This window comes from Vidua macroura, chromosome 6 (genome assembly GCF_024509145.1).
Source record: "Vidua macroura isolate BioBank_ID:100142 chromosome 6, ASM2450914v1, whole genome shotgun sequence".
NCBI classification, from domain to species: domain Eukaryota; kingdom Metazoa; phylum Chordata; class Aves; order Passeriformes; family Viduidae; genus Vidua; species Vidua macroura.
Genome location: NC_071576.1, coordinates 52,537,387 through 52,559,104, shown reverse-complemented (window position 1 = coordinate 52,559,104; position 21,718 = coordinate 52,537,387). Strand labels below are relative to the sequence as shown.

The following is a 21,718-nucleotide window of genomic DNA, read 5'->3' as shown; positions in this document are numbered from 1 at the left end:
TAGAAATTAATGTTTGAGCAAAAGATATTCAAATTCTGTATATGTCTGAGAACACTGGCATGTTGGGTAGTAACAGTACTGGTTTTTAATGTTGCCTTTCATCAGTAAAGCTAAGGAAAAAAATAAAAACAATGAATGCCCCATGAAAAATTAGGAGAGAAGTATTTTATAAACCTTTGTTAGTTTAGCTGTTATTAGGCTATTGCCTAACAACCCCATACTAATTTTATTGGCTCATAGCAGATATAATTTGAAAGTATTATGTTACCCACATAAACCATGCATATGGCTCAGAATGTCAGCTTAATCTGCCTGTGGGAAGTATAATGTATGGTTCCAGAATAGAGATGGTGTATATAAATTATGCAAGGTATTTTCTAATCCCCATAATATTTCAGTAAATGGGACAGTCATTATGTAACAAATGTCTCCTACACCTTCCTGACAGATGGAACATGAACATTATTGCTTTTCCCTGTTCCTTCAGGGCAGGTCACTCTCCGAGTTCACTACAGTAATGTTGCCACTAATTCTAAAGGCTTCATCATTCATTCAGATTTCAGCATTTCATTGTGGTGGAAAAGCTACCATTTTCCTTTTTTTTTTCATATGAAGTTAATTACCTTTTACTGCAGGAGTGCCAAAGGAATAAGAAAGTCACCAAGATGAAGTCTACAGCAGTGCATGTGATGAACAATTTTGTTGGTAATATAAAATGTCTACTTGCTTTTTCTTAAGAATTGCTTTTGAACCACTGTAAAACATTCCAAACATCTTAGTCTCCTATTTAAACAAGGACAGATTTGCCATCAGACCCAGAAATATAAATACCTGCTTCAAGAGTGCAACTGCTACAAACTCCCTGTATCACTCTACACAATTTGATTTCTCTATGCTTCACTCAGTAGACTGACAAGACTGACAGCAACATTGTTTACTTTCCTTAGAACTCAGTGAAAAGATACAATTTTTGGATAATAACTCTTAATTGAGTTTGTGTTACATTTAAATCAAGAATTTCACAATCCAAAACCATGTCTTGATAGTAAAAATGCTGCTTAAAAAAAAAATTTGTATGTCCAGAAGTACAGGCAGACCTATAGACTGAAATTTTGTAAAATGTATTAAAAATAATACAAATAGCATGGCAAGTCATATAACATGAAATTCATATTTCTACCATTACATATCATAATCTCTCTTCTCTCAACCAGTTGCTTTAGTTGGACCAAAACATTTTTGTCATGCTGTATGCATGTGACAGGCTCAGAAGGGAAGACTAAAAGAATCAACATTTCAATCTTTGCAGTGACAATTCACACTACAAAATATGAAGCTAAATACAAAGAGAAATGAAAACCTAAGGTCTCTTCTAGTATTGTTGGGAAAAAGTCCCTTCTAGACCTTGATCAGTAGCTGAACATTTTACCTCATGTACATGTGCAATGTTCTCTAAACACTGAAGTCACAAACTTCAACATAAAGAGCAAAATGCCACTGTGTCTGAAGTTTTGTAGAGACAAGGATACATCAGGTGTGTTACGATCGCATGTCACAGCTGCCAAGACGATGAAAAACCTTTGCATTTTAAGAAGCTCTGTGTTTTAGGTTTATTTGGATATGCCTTTATGAAGGCTGAAGGAAAAAACTTCATCCCACACACAGGTTATTTTTCTGTAATTATAAGACGGGGGGAAATATTCTTTTACTTTTCATGTTTCTTTTTATCTATTATTTTTAATTGCTGTTGGAAGGAAATTTAAAAATTAACATAAGAGCAAATTAACATTTGTGAGCATAGCAAGCCATTCTCATTAGCTTCTGAGAACCCAAATACTTTTCAAGATGTCTCTTTTGTTAATACATACACTGTTTTAAAATAAGATTTCTGATTCAAGCTAATACATTTCTTAGGCCAACTACATGGGATGTAGTTTGGCAATTTTCCTCATCTCCTATAACCTTCTAAAAGGAGTAAGAATTCATCAACTTGTGGTCATCATACTCAGTGATGGCGAAGTAATACGCTGTCATTTCTTCCAATTTATACTGCAAAAGTCAAGCTATATTTCTATAATATAAATCATTATCTTGATTTGATTTGCTTATAATTTGTTGAGTCTTCTCAAATAGCAATAACCATGATAATACAGTTATGGCATGTGATATAGCTTTGCAAAGTAGATGTAAAAAGGACTGAACAAAGTTCATGGTAAAAGGCATTTGCAATCCATGAGTTCAAAGAATTTAGATCAGCATATCAGTTAAATCACAGTGAAACAAAAACACATGCAAGTGTTTAAAGCTCGTGCTACAGTACATGTGTGCACAGTACAGTGCACACATACCCAGAGAAGAAGGCCAGTTAACTGAAGCATTACAAATCAAAACGCAATCACTTTCTTGTGCTTAAAGTGCTCTACAAGGAACTGAAAGGTTAATGAGCAAGGTGGCTTTAATTGCTTTTTTCTAAATACCTGGCCCATAAAATAAACATACCTGCCTTTTGCCAAAATTTCTATAGTAAACATTCTCTGTTGGAATTTTCTATTCATGGAATTGGACTATAAATAGGGATATAATATCTTTAATACATTGCAGACACCATACTCTTTTCAAATATCCTGAGTTTGCTAGAGGCTATAATGACAACAGTGAAATATCTTAGATACCACTGGGAGCAATTTGTGCCGTGCACAGGGTCCAGTATTTTACTATAGGAATTAGTAGCAAGTGCATGCTCACCATTACCTGAAAGTTACTCTAGTAATTCCAGATTCAACCAGATGTCCAGCGACTAGCGGAGTGTGCATGTACATATGTTTGGATAATGCACCTTCTTAAATTGCTCCTCTTAGTCCTTAGCAATTTATTTTATGTTTCCAAAAGTCTTGAACTGGCAGTGTCAGCAACACATTTTTGACATCACTGAACACAGAAAAGAATTATTTAAGTCATTTTTCCCCTTCTCAGATTGAAAAGGAATAAAAATTGTCATATGTAGAAAGCCATAGGACAAAGATAAAATCTTGGAGGGCTTGACATAGATGCAAGGTATGAAGATGAGAATTTTATGTTACTAGAATTAACACCATAGGAAAAATTCCTGTCACTTAAACAATTTTTTTTTCAGATAATAAACTTCTTTCATACAAATGGATGGTCCTACACATTTTTTATGGTCTTCAGAAAATAAGTCCAGTGTTTCTTCTTGGCGGGAATATTGTCCGTTACACTTCACACCAAAATTCATGCCCTACCTAGCTCAATTACAGCCAGTGCCACAAATCCAATTACATTCAAAAGGAAGTAGTATTAAGCCTGATCCAGATAAAATCTTTCATATGTTTATTGAAAAATGATCACATCAAAACATTACAACTGCAGCTTTGTCATTATGAGCCACAGGCTCCACGCTACACTCTTGTGTTCTACACTATGCTCACTGCTCACAGAGGTGTGAAACAGCATGCCAAATTTCATGGTGGGGAAGTGCACACACCAGCCCTTTCTTTTTTCTTCCTTGTTTTTCCCTACCAGGCCATATGTTTGGTCCTATTAGCCAAAAAACTTTTGTTTGAAATAAAAAAGCACATTTTAGAAACACACAAAGTCTCTGCAAAGGATTGCAAGTAAGCAATGAAAACCACAAAAGGTGTTGATAAATTATTCCATTAACTTGGCAATCTTATTACAGAAAATAAAATCTTTCTTTTAACTGTTTCAAGTTTTCATTTCCTGCTACTGGATCTTGTTTGTGCTTTTTGGGTTAAATTATAGTTTGATATACTGTTTGCAGGTGGAGGGGGTTGTCTCCTTACTGAATTTTGACTCATTTAAAAATAGGGGAAAGTTCTTGGCTACTTCAGCAATACTAAGAAGTTCCTTCCATTACATTCTAGAAATTATTTTCTGCATTATGGTCCTCCTACTGTTCCCTTGCTGCACATTATCTTTGAAGTTGAACAGGATTTTGTACACATTTATAAAGAACAAGAGGGAAGGTGTTTTTGCTGCATTAGGGAGAAAGCAACCTCTTCAAAAAAGCAAAACATGGGCAAATTGGAGGTGAATTCAGTGCTCAAACTAATTTGAAGCAAATAAGTGATGGGTCAGATTATTTCACTGGTATAATTAAAAAATGCCATCATCTCACTCAAAAGTGTGTAGAAGATCTAGATATTAATTAAATTATGACATTGCATATCACTTCCAGTGCCTGAAGATCCCTGCATAGCTGAGAAGACCCTTAGTTTCCTATATATACTTTATATTTTTGCCCTAAATCCAAAGGTTGAACAATGCAAATTACAAAATACCTGAAGTCAGCAACTTTCACCTCAACATTAAGAATGATGAGTCTGAGATACAACAGTACACCATTTTTAGCACAATGATTTAAAAGCCTTTTCTCCAGGGCACGGCATCTTTTCCTAGCTGAAAGGGCAAGCTTAGGCTATTGCAATGTTAAGTAGCTGATGAATGACCTTGTTGTCACACTTGTTTTAGGGATTGATCATGTCCAATTAATTCCTAGAAGAAATCAATTGTTCTTACCTAGCTCATTTACATTAATGAGAAAATATTAATGACTCCACAGTCTATAAGTATCGGAAAGAGAGTCTGCATTCACATTTCAGCCTTTAAAGAGGATTCATTATCTCCTCCTGTGAGAGCAAAGCAAATATAAATTTTTTTCTCAGTTATTCAGCATTAAAACCAAGTATTTATCTAGGTATTTAACTGATAATTTAATCATATAGCAAATAGTCTTGCATTGTTGGCTTATTTTTATGGGTGTAATATTTATTATGCATGATACAAAGCACACGATAATTTTCTTCCATTGCTAACTTTATTTTGAACTATGTACAGGAACTCAAGACCACAATTATGATTTCCTGTTCTGAGTCCAACATGCCATAAGAGCAACAATGATACGAATGTGTAGGTAAAAGCAGTACGCATTTCATTACTGGAAATTATCCTTAGGAAAACATTCAAACAATCTTTGTGGTGGGATTTAAAACTCATGACAATTGCCAAAAATCTAAATAGCGCTTTATCAAATGCTGGGATTAGTGTGTTTGTGAGCTACACACTATGAATAGCCCATGTCTGAGTAATCATCCTGAATATTCCTCCCAAAGGAAGAAATATAATAGGAAGGTGCAGCTCAAGACAAGAGTCAGAATTTGATTCCTACATTTTCTGTTCAGTGCATACTGCTATGATTTCTGGTAAAATGTACTAGTTAAGTGTTACAGTAAATTGATCACATAATACTATGGAATTTATCATGTAATAGAAAAGGAATTTAAGAGCTGCATACCTAATATGATTAATAAAATGGGCTTGTGGATAGAGACAGAGGATATGGTTTATATTATTACCTGATCCTAGACTACATTAAGGATCCAGTAAAATTAGAATTGCAAGGACAAAACAAACTTTTAATAGGACTTTTCAATTGGAAACTTCTGACTGGCTAACTTCTGACAGCCATGGGTGTTTTCTCCCTGCATCTCTTCTGCTTCTAGAAATGACCCTTGAGATTGGATTCTCACATTGGATCAGAAGTCCAAACATATCTGTGTAGAGAGGCTCTGCTGCCACCCTCTGTGGTATCTGAGCTGAATCAAAATACTAACTGTAAATAAAATGCCAACCACTCTAAAGATCTAAGGACACAGATATCTAGTCATGATCTAAAGATCTAAGGACACAGATACCTAGTTGTGAAAGAACCGACAGAGTGGAAAATTATTTGCATATAATTAAATATTTTAAATAATATCAGTAACTCTAAGGTACTGGCACACAAGGAATTAAAGGATAAATTAAATTGTCTTTGTAGGCTATCTTTGAAAAACTATCAAAGAGAATGAACCTCAACTACGAGTCTATCTGGTCTAGTTCATTGATACAATCATTGTTTTATCCTGGGACTTTTTAAAAAGAAGTACATAGGGAAGAACAAACGTGCAATTTTTTCCAGGTTGTCTAGCATCTCTTAATCTGAAATTCAGTAAAGCGCATAACTGATTAATAAAGAAGGATGTGTTTGGTTAATTCCTCATGAGACAGATACAATACTGAGAGCAAACTGCCTGTGGGAAAGATTTATATTAATTATTACCTGATAAAAGGCTAGTTTTCCAGACCATACTTGTGATTATTCAAATCTATTTTATACCAGGGCAGATATAATGCTGTTCCTTTGGTCTCACCTCTGTGAGACCAGCCCCTATTTGAATAAACAGTTTCCTATCCTACACAACATTTCTCATTCACTACCTTAATATTATTGCCAGTTAAACCACTGATCAATGTGGTCATTTTGGCACACAGAGGATGAGTGCTTTAGAAGAATAGCCAACATCAAATCAAAACTCTTCTGATTTTTTTATCATAAAATTACCAAGCTAATGCTGTCTCCAGCAGTAGCAAAGCTATTCAGTTCTGGTGAAGGAGAAATCTACCCTTTCTCAATGGGTCTTCAAAAGTGAGCGGTGTTCCACCTTTTCTCCTCACCCTTTCCACTTGCATTTTATTTATTTTTCTGCAATTCTGCCCAACAAATAAATAAGCTTCTCAAGTACAGGGTGCCTATGCTACTACTGTTTGTTGTATTCTGAATGGCAATGATGTAGGACCTTTGCCGGCACTCTGCAAAGAGTTATTAATCCAAATTGTTCACAAGGAATAAAATTTAGCTTTAAACCTTCCATTTTTCAGAAATAGCAGAACTAAAATTAGCCATACAACTTTAACTTTCTACTTAAACAGTATCTGAAAATGTTACTTCCATGTGATTAAAATATTAATCTGCCTTCATGACCTAATAAATACTCTCTTACACACAAGAAGAAAAAAAAAATCATCCTTCATGCTCACTGAAAAGAACATTAGACCCTTATTCACCTATTTGGGAAAGGGCTGGGGGAAAGAAACCTTGTGTGCAAAAGAAAAATTCATGCTAATGCATTGTGATAATCAGGCTTGCGTATTCACCTGAATAGTACCAATTTGCTAATATTGTTTTCATAAATTAACAATTTATTTTACATCATTTATCTTTATTCTAGTATCTGCATACATACTGCAAAATACTAGAATATATCATTTGCTTTCTTCTAGATTTTACTTAGTACAAGGGAACATACACTTCACAAGAAAAATAAGAAAAAAGGCAACTTTGTATCCAGACATCTCATAGTATGTCACTTGTGGAGTTACAGTTCTGTTTGTCAAGGGGTAAATTGTTTTTTCTTACTTGGGAAAAAAAAAATAAACATCAATAGCAGGAAAATGTCTCAGCTGTTAACTGGGCAAGTAAGATCCTCCTGACTCATTCCACAATCCTTACCAATCTTCTAAAACACAAGCATAGCAGTTTCTTCAATCACCATTTAGTAAATAGCAGAGATCTGCTTCTCCTTATTAAGGGAAAAAAAAAAGAAAATTGAGGAAGGTGATTGTGGAAGAGGCCTTAGCCTGTCATTTACAATATCTTGCTTCTTATGATAGTTGAGATTGTCAAGCGTTTACACACATGAGCTGCAAATATATAAAAGGAGGAGGTTCCTTTCCTGTTCATACTTTTATTAAAAATGGAGTTCCAGAAAAAATTCATCATTTGCTCAGCTACCTGGAGAACTCAACAAGCATGCTGAAATAATAGGGAATGTGGACCAGTGTATTTGTTCAATGAATACCATATGGTTTTTGGAATTTGGTAATCAGAGATCTGGCCTCTCTTTATAATGTATTTGGGACAGATTGGAATATTTTTTGTGTAATTACTATAACCAGGTGCTTTTGTCTCACTGAAGTTAAACTACCTTTTACTATCCCTGTTCCTATAAGGAAGACGGAATTGGAAATCAGTATATAAGGTTTATACTAACCTTGTCTCTTGCCTGTTCATGCCCATGTTTATTTATTTACTTTCTTAATAAAGTCACTGATGAGCCTATTACTTCCTAGCTATGCCAGTAAAAGATTCTGTAGTTGCACTTAGTTACTAAAAGGTGTAATAAACATTTCTTGAAAGAAAGACATATGTCTTCATGAATTGAATTTTATAACACAAAGCTTATCAAAAGGAAGACCTGAAATGCTGCAAGAAGAAACTCCCTACAAGGATCTGATTTATTCTAGAAATAGTTAAACAACTTAATTTATAGTGAACATTCTGAGAATGATTAGGAAACATATCTAACCTGACAAGCAAAACTAAGACTTAACCCTCATTGAAATTTGTCCCAGAGATTCAGATACCTGGGAACAGTAGGTTTTAATTGTTGAAGTTTGGTTTGATAGTACAACATTTGCAAGGTTATTGCAATATTTGTTAATCACCCTTAATGTATATCTGGGAGAAGCAAATTACTTTGTCTAGCATCTTTGGGTATATTATTCATCAGGAACCTCTGATAGCAGAAAGTATTCTAACAGACAAAAAAATCTTATGCCTGTTAAAAGCGTTAAGAGCAAGCTCAAGTGCAGAGTTTCCACACCAAATGCCAAAACTACATAACACAGGGAACTGTGGCTAGACAACATAAATTCAAACTTCATGCTTTACACTTCTAAGCAGTTTTAAATACTGACAGATTTCAGACAGATTTTTAGAGAGATTTCTTTTTTTTTTTTTTTTGATACCACAGAAATACTGACTCAGTCAGTAGGTCCACTGACATTGGTGTCTTTATAGACTGACCGCAAGTTCCAGAAGGGGCAACAACTCCATTTCAGAAGAGCAAGACAACTGCCACAGTTGTAGTTTTAGAATATGTTCATCCACAGATCTCCATAATTTGTCTCACTGTAACATAGCAAGGAATGCAAAGAAAAGTTGTACTTTCAACAGATTAGTAGGATGTCCTTCTAACTATATAAAGGCTGCTACCCCTAAGTATCTCTTCTGTTTTAGAATAGGTAAAGAATAAGAACTTATTTATGTCTGTAATTACTTCCATACAAGTTCAAATAAGCATCATTTCTTTCCCCAGATAAACAATATTCGATCCTTGTACTAACTGGTTCCATTTCAAAAACCATAAGATTCTTCTCACTTTAGTTCTGCCATTCAGAAATATCTGCCATAGTTATATACACTTTTTCTTTTCATAAGACAGACTACTACTCTATTTAGCTTCAATACATTTTATACATTTAATAGCTCATTTGCTTTCTTTAAGCTTATAAGCATAAGTGAAGAATCTTCTAACCCCTCCTACAAGCCTTTTGCAACAAAAGAAAGAGATGCCGCAATTGATCTTGAAACTGTAGGAATGTGGTCTACAGGAAATCTGACACGTCCTCCACAAAAAAGATTAATGAGTAACTCTTTTGGCAGCAGTTCCATACATTTGCCTCATCTTCCTTGACTATTCTCTTTTTACAGTGCTCACTTTTGGTAATACTAGTTTTACAGAGCTGAATACACACACTACATTACAGTACTGCATTACAGTACTCATTTTAATGAAAGTGGAAAGGTAGAAATTACCCTGTTCAAGTTTTCCTAAAAGAAACTGATAAGACAAAATAACAAAGGGGGGAAATATTATATATACTATATATATCACATATTTTATACATACAATTATATAATATTTTGTAAAAATATATAGACAAAGTTTTATATATATAATACATTTTATATATACATGTAATAAAAAAGCTTGATGTTCACTCACTTTTCTGCTTCATGAGGCAATGAATCATGTAATAAATTATGGAAATGGGAAGAAAACCACACAGAACATCTTACATTTTGCCTCACTTTTCTTAGGAAATACCTGGATATTATCAAATAATATAGCAACTAATAAAGACCTTTATTTTAGAACTTTTCAAGAAGCTTTCCAGTTGGCTTCCACTCACGTCCTTCACTGACACTGGGGTTAAGTCATGTGCAAGAGCTACAGAAGCATCCACATCGATGTGGCCACCAGAGCAGACAGCCCAATGAAGACAATCACTACTAAAGGAGCACTGAATTTGTGTTTTTCACATTTGAAACGCCACTCTCCCTTTGAACTTTTGCTCAGCCTCCAACATTTAGAAACATGAATACCATGACCATATCAGAACTGTCTTATTTTCTAAACAGAAAACTACTCCATATTTGAAGGAGAATGGATTTTCTTCATTTTATTAGATAATTAATCAGCAAGTACTGAAAAGGAAGACATTTTCTGTGTTGACCAGAAATGACAGCACAATCACAAAACACCAGGCATCCCTGAAAGATTTCAGAACCTGATGCAGTCAGAATCATTGTGATCAGCAGTTACAATAACATTTGGCTTTCAACAAAGTGAGGAGCAGATGTCTTGCCTTTCACATCAAATAGAGTTAACCAGATTTACTTGATTTTATACGTTTGCACGTTGCTTTTGTGTTCATGCATTAGTAGCCTACTTCCATCAGTAAGTCAGTCCACACACTTAGCCCACGGACTTTGAAGTCTCCATCTTGTGTCCTCAGGAGTTCCAGAGCAGCTTGGGTCTGTTCTTTGAGCACTGTAGATCCCTGACAGAGGCAGCTGAAGCGCTCCCTTAATTCCTCCCAGGACAATTCAGCCTTGTCAAGGCCACTTTTAACCCATCGTCCCTGCAAGGGGTCATAGAGCAAGTGGCTTCCCCAGATGGTTAAGAGGTCCAAATAAGATCTGGCTAACTGGGAATAGTGACCAGCTAGGAAGGCAAGATGGGAACTTGGGAGGCAAAGGCAGAAGGCAGAAAATCGTTCCTGGTTGCCCAGCAGCCAGGAAAGCAGGAGCCCGGCGGCGCATTCGTCTCCGGCAGCACCCGCCTGGTACCCGTCTTGGCTGCTGCTCCCACCCCGATCCCTGTCTCCGGCCAGCTCAGCGCCACGCCCCTGCTTGAGCAGAGCCAGCGCCGCCGCCACGACCCCGAAGGCGCGGGGCTGGGACAGCTGCTCCAGGACACCGCACAGCCAACGCAGCTGTCCCGCGACCTCCCCGACCTCCTGCCCCTCCTCCCGCAGCCGGCTTAGCAGCAGCTGGGCCTCGGCCTGCAGCTGCGGCTCTGGCCCGGGGGCGCGCCGCGGCGGACGGTGGGACAACGGCAGCAGGCAGGCAGCGGCCTTGCGGCGGGCGAGCAGCTCCAGACCGTGGGGATCGGAGCCGGTCCCCGCGCCGGGAGGGTGCAGGAGGCTGCGGAGCAGGCAGCGGCAGGCGGCGGGCGGCAAAGCGCGGTTCTCCAGCAGCGCCAGCCCCAACAGCTGCGGACAGCGGCCCAGCGCGGGGAAGCCGAGCAGAGGGTACGGCTGAGACCGGCGCAGCCGCCGCCCGAGGGCCTCCCGGAGCTGGGGACGGGCACGGAAACGGTCGTAGAGGTGGTGGAAATACCGGGCCCACTCTAGAGCCCTGTCCAGGGTGAGCGGGTCCCAGTCCCGCACCAGCGCGGAGCGGGACACAGCCAGGAGCGCCGGCAGCTGCTCCACCTGCCTCAGTACAACGTCCATGGCCCAGGCCTGGGGCTGCAGCTTTGAGCGGCGTTCCCCCGGGAGGCGCGGCCGAGCCGAGCCGCGGAGGGATGGCGATTGTAACTCTATTGGCTGAGCGGGACGTCAATCCCATGCGGATCGAGCTTTTGGTAGAGGAGTCGTCACTGGATTTCCGGCCGATCACCCAACCAGGAGCGGGAAATTGAGCCGAATTAAAATGATAAAAACTGATCACGACCTTTTTTTTTTTTTAAGTAAATCATTCTCCTCTAGGCCCTTCACCATCTTCGTTGCTCTCCTTTGGACGCTCTGCAGTAGCTTTATTTCTCTATTATATCGTGTCGCCCAAAACCACACAGAGGATGTGAGGTGAGGCCACACCAGAGCAGAGCAGGACAATCACTGCCCGCGACCGGCCGGTCTGTTCATGCTGAGAGGCATAGAACGATATGTAGCATAGTATTTCTAATCATCCCCTAAAAAATAAACCTCTTCAGGAGCGAAACTCCCCCTGCCCCACCTTTGGGGGTGCTTCTCCATTTTAGTGATAGCTCAGGCCCTGGAAGGCAGCCATGCCCAAGCTCAGCAGGTAGCAGGGCTGCCCATCGCTACCCAGGGCTCAGTGTTCTGCCAGGGGCTGGGCTCACCCATTTTTTTTTGCCCCACCAATTAATGGCTTCATAGCTCATTAGCGATTCCCCATTAGTGACTCCTCTACTTCCACCTCTCTGCTACATGGCAAGCAAGTTAGGCATGACTTGATATAGCCTGTGTTGGAGTGACTGTTCTCAGATTCTTGCCTAATGTCCACTGCCTCAAGGGCTTCCACTCAGCTGGGTTCTTTCCCTCCATCCTCATCTCCTTGACAGAGCTACGTTCAGTGTTCCCTCAGAATGTGGAAGTGAGCAAGCTGGTCTGGCTTCTGGCAGCTTCCACAGATGTACCCTGTGCCCCTGCTCCTCACGGTTGCAGCAGTGGCATCCAGGTGCTGGAGCTGGGAGGTTTGGGAGCTGCTGGATATTTCTTTGGAAGTTTGCCAGCCCTGTGGCACAATCCTAGCCACTGGAACACGTCTGAAGACAGCAGAGTGGTGTAGTGACTACCTGGTGAGCCCCTGGTTCCTTTGACTGGGCTGGGCTGCAGCAATGCCTAGGAGAGGAGGGTGGACACCCTTCTCACCCAGCCTGCCAGGACTTGGCCCTGTGTCCACTCCTGGGGACAGCACTGCCAACCTGCCCAAGCAAATCCTTTAGCTTTCTGAAAGGCACTAGCAAGACCTGGCACAGTAAATGAGGTTTAACTGGAATTTACTGCAGGAATCAGCAATAGAAACCAAACTATAATACTGTGACCTACAATACTGTAGGGCAAACCATAATGCTCTTTCAAAGAGCATTATGCATCCTTATGCAGAATGTATATTCTCTTCTGTACATCCTAGTGCTGCAAATAGTTTCCTCCAAGTTTGTTATTAAACAAATTGCATTTTTGGGTGATGAAGTGTGCAAGGATTCTTGGTAGCTTAGGTAGTAAGAGACACAACACTTGCAGCTCTGACATCAAACTAACATGGATGAAAGGTGAGAAAGAGGACAACAACTTGCTTCTACTGCTTTCTTTTCCACTAAGGAAAATTGAAATGTGTGGACAGAGCCACTGAATCCATTAGAATTCTGTGTCTCACTAGGAATGTGCTGAGACCTTGTCTTATGTCCACAGCTCCTTGCCCTAAAAGTAATGTCAAAGCTGTTGGTGACGAGCTCCTCTAATTCATATCGTGCTTCGAAAATAAAGCAAAAGACAGATTAAGAAAATTGTAAGTAAGGGTTTAGATACTAGGCTACCTTCTCTAGACCCTCTTGTAGACTGCCCTAGCTGGTTGTGTAGTAAAAGTTTTCTTAAGTACACTCACTAAAACAGATCTCTCATCTGAATTATTATCCTATTTTCTTATTTCAGTCCTATTTTCTTATTTATTACTTAAAAAAAACATGAAGCTGTAGGCTTGATACTCTAGAGTCACCTGTAGGTTAAGGGCCTAATACAGGCATTGGAGTGAAATTCTGTGGCCCTTGTTTGTTATTGAAGGAGCTCATAAAACCCCCTCAGTGTCTATGAATGTAATCTATCTTAAGGTATCATTCTAAAATATATGGTTTTCCCCTGAAAAATCTCTTTTAAGTTAGCTATTAGAGAAAAATCTCTCTGTTAGTTATTAAACATAAGATCTGCTACAATATCTCTCATCCAGCAATTTATTGCATTGTTAATGATATAATTGCTATTGTAATGAATAACTTCATACTTACCTATCTTCTGCCTTACCTGTATATTCCAGTGCATTTTATAAAATAATATACAATGAAGAGAAGAAGGAGCGTGCAAAATTTGCAGTTACATGCAGTTGAGTGTAGCACTTTGGGATGTTACTTTGTGTTTTACTTAAATGAAAAAGTGACAGAAAGAGTGATTGGAATATAATTCAACATTGTGTATATGGTATGTAATGTGTAATATATATATTCACATGTATATATAGGCCTCTCTGGTTTAATACAGCACATCTTGAATGAAGGGTTGTGGCACAGAGGAAGAAAACTGTTTCAGTGAATTCCATGTTTTATTTTGGTAGGAATGTTTTTGGAGGTGCATAGGTTCCATGTTATAAAGAAGAAAAGATATTTCCCTTTATATCAGACAACTTTTCACAAGAAATCTTTCACATTACTGTTCTTTTTCTTTACTGGATAAAGCATATGGGTTTATATCGTGTGAATGTCTCTGTATGTCTCATTTGAAAGAAATCAAATAACCACATTTGCAGCACCAGAAAACTAACAAAAGCAGGTTGTGAAAATCTAAGTAGTCTGGAAAAAATACTGTTATCAGGAATATTCTTGCATGTGAAAAGAGATGCCCTGTGTGTTCTCGTGGGTCTCTGATTGAAAATTAAATTTCCATTTTACAAAAATTAAATATTTCAGCATTTTTTTAACTTAGGGTGAAAGTTCTAAATTAAAAGTTTTCATCAAAAGGGCACAGGTTGACATATCTAATAAAATGGTTCATGCAAAAAGATGTGTCTGTATTTCTAGGTATTGCAGCTGCATTTGGAGTCTCCTGTCATGATTGGGATGCATGTAATGAAAAACGGAGCCTAATGTGAAGACGCAGCAAAGTTTTGCATTAGACTTTTAGAATGTATTGGAAAATTATTTCAAGGAATGAAAAAAGGAACAAGGTGTCAGTGAGATGGTTATAATTCTGTTGCACTACAATAGCCCATAAAACCCATAATTCTTTCTCTACACTCACCATTAAAGGAACTCTTTTTCTTCTCTGAAGTTTGTGTTATTATTTGAGACTCTGACCATTCTCAGAATGCATTTTAGGATCTTCCACTGGAAGAGTGGGATCTGTTTATCAGTTGATTGATCTGCTGATGGTGGTACCATGTAGCAATCAAATTAAGTAGAAAAACGTGATATTTTTTCTTACAGGTGAATTATTTGCATATGAATTTGAGAGCTAGTACTCTCTTTACTATGACCAGTCTTACATCTAGCTAAGTAATATCTTGCATAGCCATAGGGTTCTTTCTTAGTAATCAGCATTATTACTAAGTATCAAAATTTGTACTTACTGTCTATCAACTCATACTAAGACTGTTGCTACGTGATGGTATTGCTGAGTTTTATAGGTATGGTTTAAAAGTACCTGTACAGTACTGAACTGGTTTTCTATCTGAGGAACAGATTAGGATAGCTGGGAAATATTTGGGAAGTAAGTACCGAGACACTGAAGAGGTGAGGTAGAGAGTTAGTATTGGGGAAAGGAATAAGAAAAGTTCATGTTAGGATGTCAGGAGATACAGTAAGAACACAGAGATGGGGCAGAGAGAATGGTGAGTGGATTTTCAGATAGCACTGTGTGCAGTGTGCTTTCCTGCTTGATCACTTTTTTTAAAAAAACCCAAAAGTTTGTTTCTAGGCTTCACATAGGTCATAGTTGTTTGATGTCAACCTGCTTCCTTCTACTAATGATGTTTGTCTCTCATACTGTTTTATGGTGTGTTTGGATGTGTATTTCATGTTATATAAACTATAGAGTTTCTCTATTTTTACCTAACAAGAAGTGAAACTCACAATGATACCTTAAAGAAAATCATACAGAAGAATTATCACTTCATTACAGAGTCTGAAAAAATAACCTTTGTAATGTCTTATTTAAAAGCAAAGAAGAAAATAGAAGAGAGAACAGCCTATCTTAAATGATAGGCTAAGAGCGTAGATTTACAATCACACCATACTGGATTGTTCAGATGTCTGCTGTGTACTTCTTCTAAGTAGGTGTGATAGTATGAACAGGGGTGGCCAGTGTTTCTTGTGTTGTAGGTTTTGTTTCTCTTTTGTTGTTTGGTTTGGTTTTCCCCAATAAAGTCTATTTTGTAATTTTAAAAATTTAGTCTCTAAAATGAGCATAAAAATAAGAGTTAAAATAAGAGTTTTGAATAAGAGTTAAAATAAGAGTTTTGGGGATATTCATCTATGGTTGTGTTAAACTATAGTAAATGTTCCTCCGTTACAGCTTTTGATTGATAACATACATGGCAAAGAAAGTTGATGAGGAAGTAAGAGAAGTGTCTGGTAGATACAAAAATCTGAGAAGTCATTTTCACAGCTCCCTGGAAAACAAGCCCACTTTCCAGTGAAGCACTGCAAAGCAGTTTCACAAGCCTTGCATTTAATATGAATTACTGTGCTGTTTTATCTAAACTGAGAAATCAAGTAAAAGATTCATATGAAGTTTTATGGAACTAGTGAGTTTCTTCACTCTGGTTACAGAGCCAGTAAAATTCACCCTGGCAGGAAATACCAGTTTTGAAGCAAAATTGGTCAAGGTAGCCAGAAGTCTGGATTTCATTGCTATATTTTCCTTCCTCACAGAAGTCATGTTGGCTATAAAATGGTTATACTGTTTCTCCAGAAATGCAGGACACTGTTTACACTTTCTAACTAGCATTATAAAACTCCAAAATGATCTTTCCTTAGATAAGGGGGTGTTATTGTAAATTATAAGAATTAATACATTGAGAGAGAGATGTATAATCTTCTATATTTCTGGCACTAATATTCACTTTCTAACTGTAAGGAGATTTGTTTTGCTGCCTCAAATTGTGCATTAGGCACAAGTTTGCCATACTTCTTATCTTACATGTAGTGAAGACTTTAGACTTGTGAACTATTCTTGTAGATTTTCTTTCTATTTCTGCAACAAACTGTGGAAAACTGAGGTTATTAGTCAAGCCACTACCTGGCAGACTGTATCACCCCTTCTATATCTTCTGTTGAGGTACTTAGATTTATTTTTTGTGTGTCAATGTAATCTCTCAGTATCTCAAAAAGGGGCAAGGCTGTTTTGGGCTATTGGTATGAGAACAGATCAAATTGCATAAAGGTGTTGAACCTTCTAATTTGTACATCAGCATGAGCCTCAGATTGTACAAAAGGTATATCTGTCATCAGGGGGATTTCCCCTGAAACCTTTAAGTCCTGCTTGTAGTGTATCATTATATTAGTAGCAATGCCCATTTGTGATGAGTTAGGCTATGATTTTAGTAACTGGTGTCAACAGCCAAGCCTCAGTTTTGAAATGCACTAGAGTGAAAATTGATTAAAACTCAGCATGTTGAAAGAATGCTATATATAACATGTCACTGAGATAACCTAAAAACCTCACTCTAATTTACCTGTGTCTGGCTATAACAAAACTGATTTTTTTTTTTTTTTGTATAAAAAGACAGATTTTGCTGTCTAGCTCTATGTCTAATTTTGATACTATGAGTCAGAACCATACTAGCAAAACTGCTAAGCTAGAGGTATAGCTCTTCAGTATCATGGACATAAACATAAGTGTAATTGGGTGGCAAATGATGTCATCTTTTCTATGTGAATAATCAATTAGAAGTGAAGTTAGTATAGACATTCAAAGTTCCCTTGCAGCACATAAGCCTTGTTAAATGATCATGTATGCACTCCAAAGACCAGTTGCAGCTGTTATGTGTGTATTAGCTATAAGTAGTTTTGCCTGAGCTTGTTTGAGTTAATGCATTTTTAACTTATATTTACTGTAGGATAAGAGCATGCATTAATGTTGCTCAGCTGATGAATGGTAAAGTATTGAGCTGTGTGCTTTGGTCACTTGGCTTTGTGATGTCCTTTAGAGAGATTTAATTTGCTGCCTGTTGTGTTGGTGGGCTTGATAGGTCACAGCATGTACTGATTAGTTTGCCTACATGCCTTCCTTTCCTTTAAGCCAAGAACACTCTTATCTATTTATCTTAGGTACTTTTCTTATAGAATCAGGTGCACAAATTCATCCATTCTTCCAGCTTGAACCCAACCCCCCTTTTTTGGGTACCTGTTAAGAACTGTCTTAAAGAGCTACCTGTTTTAGAGATCATCTTATCAGAATCCTCTGAAAATAATATTCCATAAAACTTGAGTCATAAAGGCTGGCTATGGCTAAAGGTTTGGAGTTTTGATATGTAATACTTTAGTACTTGTATAAAGTGAAGCATACTTGGACTAAGCTTAGTCACAGGTTTAGTATTGAATGACAATATCTCTGTAAGAGTCCTGGAAGAAAAAAAAATATGAATGTTTAAGAATAACAACTAGAGATTCTTTCCTACTTGTAGATTCTGCATATTTCCATGACACTTAAATTGCTGTCATGCACAAGAGTTCAGGGAGATCTCATAAACGCATTTTCATGTCATATTTGGTTCTTTGGATTATTGACTTTTATTGCCTTAATATCCTGAAAACATCTCAAAGTTGTCAGATACCACTCCTTTGTTGCTCTATACAGTGTCTTTACAAATAATATGTCTGTGTATTCAGAGAGAGCTATGCTAAAACACATGTATGCACATGCTTGGTATACATTTATTTTTTTGAACGTTAAGGCTTTTACGTATCTGTTGTTTCCATTTTCATGTCTCCAAAGCTTTTATGTGAATTTTTCCAGCACATTTCTCATTATTCTCTCAACTTTTACTCTACTGAATGGCTGCGGCTTCCAGACATATAACCTGAAAAGTCCTGGGAGAATTTACATAAAGACAATAAAACCAAGGAAATGGAAACCACAGAATGTATACGTAATTATTTTCAGTCTTTGCTAAGAAGTTCATTGGTTAATATTTACAAACGAATCTGATTTTCCATTTTAACATCCTTTTCACTGTGAAGCAAATGTGGGAGAGTGGGATGGTAAGAAACATTCTTCAAGTGAGGAGGAACTTATATGTGAATCTCCTTAATGTTAAAAGATTATACTTTTCTCCATCCTAGCATATCAAGAAGAACACCCCATTAAAAAAATAATATAAATGTGTGAATCAAGCAAATATTAATGCAAAGCTTTAAAGGGATTTTTCTTCCTGTTTAAGAAAATTGTAAGGGGTTTTTTGGTTTTTTTTTTATTATTTATTTATGTAAACACATACAAAGAAATATTGGATTCTGTTATCTACACTCATATTGTCCTCTAAAAGCAGATCATTAAAACTCATATAGCCATTTCTAGGATCAATAGTTCAGTAAAACAATTTTGGTTTCTATTGAAAGCTGCTTGCTAATAGGAAGTTGTGTACCTGTCTCAAAAATACCTCTAGCAGTTAAAGGTTTTTTCCTAACTCCAGAGCTTTTAACTTAATGGTGTTCTTTAAGAAGTTTTTTTTTCCACTTTTTTACTGAAAACAAAGGTACTTAATTAATAAAAAGGTTCAGAACCCAAAATGTTTTGGTGTTGCGATTTCTATAGCAGTTAGGTTGGTGTATTTCATGTCAATTGCATATTATTTTGGCTTACTTGATTCCTAGTCCAGGGCACTTCAGAGCATGTGTAATAGCAAAGATTGGAGCTTTTGTGTATATCCAAAAAGCATGACAATATAGGTAACATATGTAATATGCTAGTTCATAGCTGGTCTTGAAATGTTGCTATTAGCTTTCCCAATTAACAATGTTCCCTTGTACTTGCAGGAAAGAATAACAACAGGCTACAGAAAAAGCAGCAGAGATGAGATCTAGCACAAAGGATATGTGCATAAAACTAAAAGCCAGCAAAAGAAAATCCTTGTGGAGTTTGTACCTGTGGAGGGGATGATAGGTGAAGATGAATTCCAGAACTAAAGGAAAAGTCTAAAAGAAAAGTCTGATTTAGTAAGGGTTTTTTTTGTTTGTTTGTTTGTTTGTTTTTTTTTGGTGGGGGGGGAGGTTGGTGGTTTTTGGTTTTTTGGTAAAAAAAAAGTAGCACGAGCCCAGTATTAAACCTGTAAATAATAAAATTCATATTAATTCCATTGTTTATAACAAAAAGAGAAGAACTCCTACTCTTAGTGGAAACTACTATTGAAAGTATCCTCATATTTCTTGGTATTACAGTTAACTTTTTGTATTCTGAGAAAAATATATTGGTAATAATAATTAAAGGAATAATTACTCTCTCAGAAATGTACTTTGTTTATATTCTTGAGTATGTACTTGAATATATGTACTTGAGTTTTATATTCTGTGTGGAGAAAATGACATGAAACAATGAAAAAATATTGTGTCTGGTTTTCTCCCTGTGAAATGCTGATGCTCTTCAGCATTTGAAAGAGTGTGAAGGTCTGTTAACTGACAACTTACAACCCTTGGGGGCTGGAATTGGTTCCCTAGCTTTTTGTAGAAAGAGTTGGATCTAATAGTTCTTAGAAAATGGACAATATGGATCAAATCTTCCAGACAAAACTTACTGATGATTAACTGTTCTAAACCACCTAAGGGAGTTAGGCACCTTGCCACAATAGCAAGTCAATGGGAACCATATGCCTAAGGGTCTTGAGAGTTCTTTCTGTATTTCTGTATTAAGAGAGATTATTGTGTCCAAGTTAGGGATCCTCATTCATGCAGTGGAAGCATTCTGTGCATCTGGCAGCAGTCAGGATTTATATGGGAAACTCAGCAGTGTGTAATCTGGGTGTAACTTGCCTAAATACTGCAGTGGATGGATGCTATGAACTATAGTACAGAAATTATTTATCCAAGGAAATAGTCCAGAGCATTTCCATGGGAGTAATCTGAATAATTTTTTAATCTTAGAATGCAGTTTGGTTCTATTTTATTTGGTCTTTGCTATCAAAACAGTGATTTCACTACAAATGAGAGGTTCGAATTTTCTACTAAATGAAATTATGAAATAAAATTACTTGGGCTAAAACCAAAATGTTACTTTACATAAAATCAGTATGGTTTATCTATTCTATTCAAAGGAGTTGGGAAAGAAAAAAGGGTCCTGTCAATCCCTGTCCTGTTGACAAAATTGAGATACATGTCCTGGTTCAAAACTACCATTTCTCTTGCTGGTGTGCAAAGAACCAGAGAAGACATAGAACTGGAAATGTAGAGACTGCCTGCTAGGATGCAGTGGTTCCTCCAAGAATAGGCTTAGAATGGGCTGATATTCAGAATAGAAAATGTTTGTTTCTTCTTTTACTTACCATATATTCAGTGTGTTTTGTTTATTTGTCTGGATTTCTAATAGCATTTTGTTCTTCCTAGTTTCCAAGTCTTTGCTTTTACAGTTTTTGAAATCACTCCCATGGGAAAACTTTACAATGTGTATATTTAGGCATCATAGCAAGCATGTAAGGTTCAAGTTATACCAAAATTATTGTTTCTAGGTAATTTGTGATGTAAATGGATGCCTTTTGCCTGACTTGCTACTATAGCCAATGCATCAGTGTCTCAGGTAACTTGAATTAACCAGTACTTGGGAAGTACTGACAAAGATACTGGTGCAAAATAACAATATGGATCTTACTTCATTTTAATTTTTTTATTTTACGTGTGGTTTACATTACTAAATTGCAAATAGTAACTTCAGTCCTGTTCCAAGCATGCCTCAGTTATTATATTAATGGACATAAACACGAATTTAATCCACAAGGTTTGGTCATGGATTTCCCACTAAATTTGTCTCCGAAGTGATTCAGCAGCCCAGTTCTTAACAGCTCACTGAACATACCCAGTGAGTTGTAACTGGTCTGCCACATTCAACAAAATTAGTAGAATTGTGCCATATCCCAGGAGAGGGTTATGTTCTGCTTCAGAAAACTGGGACACTCTGTAGCCTTTTATTTAATTTTAAAAATAACTTTTCAAGGAAAGCTATTCCAGACTCT

The 21,718-nt window shown here is 37.2% G+C and overlaps 1 protein-coding gene across 1 annotated transcript; it reads right to left on the bottom strand.

Moving 5' to 3' along the window:
- Window positions 1-9,582: 9,582 nt before the first annotated feature.
- Window positions 9,583-11,502, bottom strand: FANCF (FA complementation group F). Its single transcript, XM_053979472.1, has one exon. It carries the CDS (start codon window positions 11,500-11,502, stop codon window positions 10,423-10,425), a length of 1,080 nt encoding a protein of 359 aa, XP_053835447.1. The 3' UTR covers window positions 9,583-10,422.
- Between the last annotated feature and the right edge of the window lie 10,216 nt (window positions 11,503-21,718).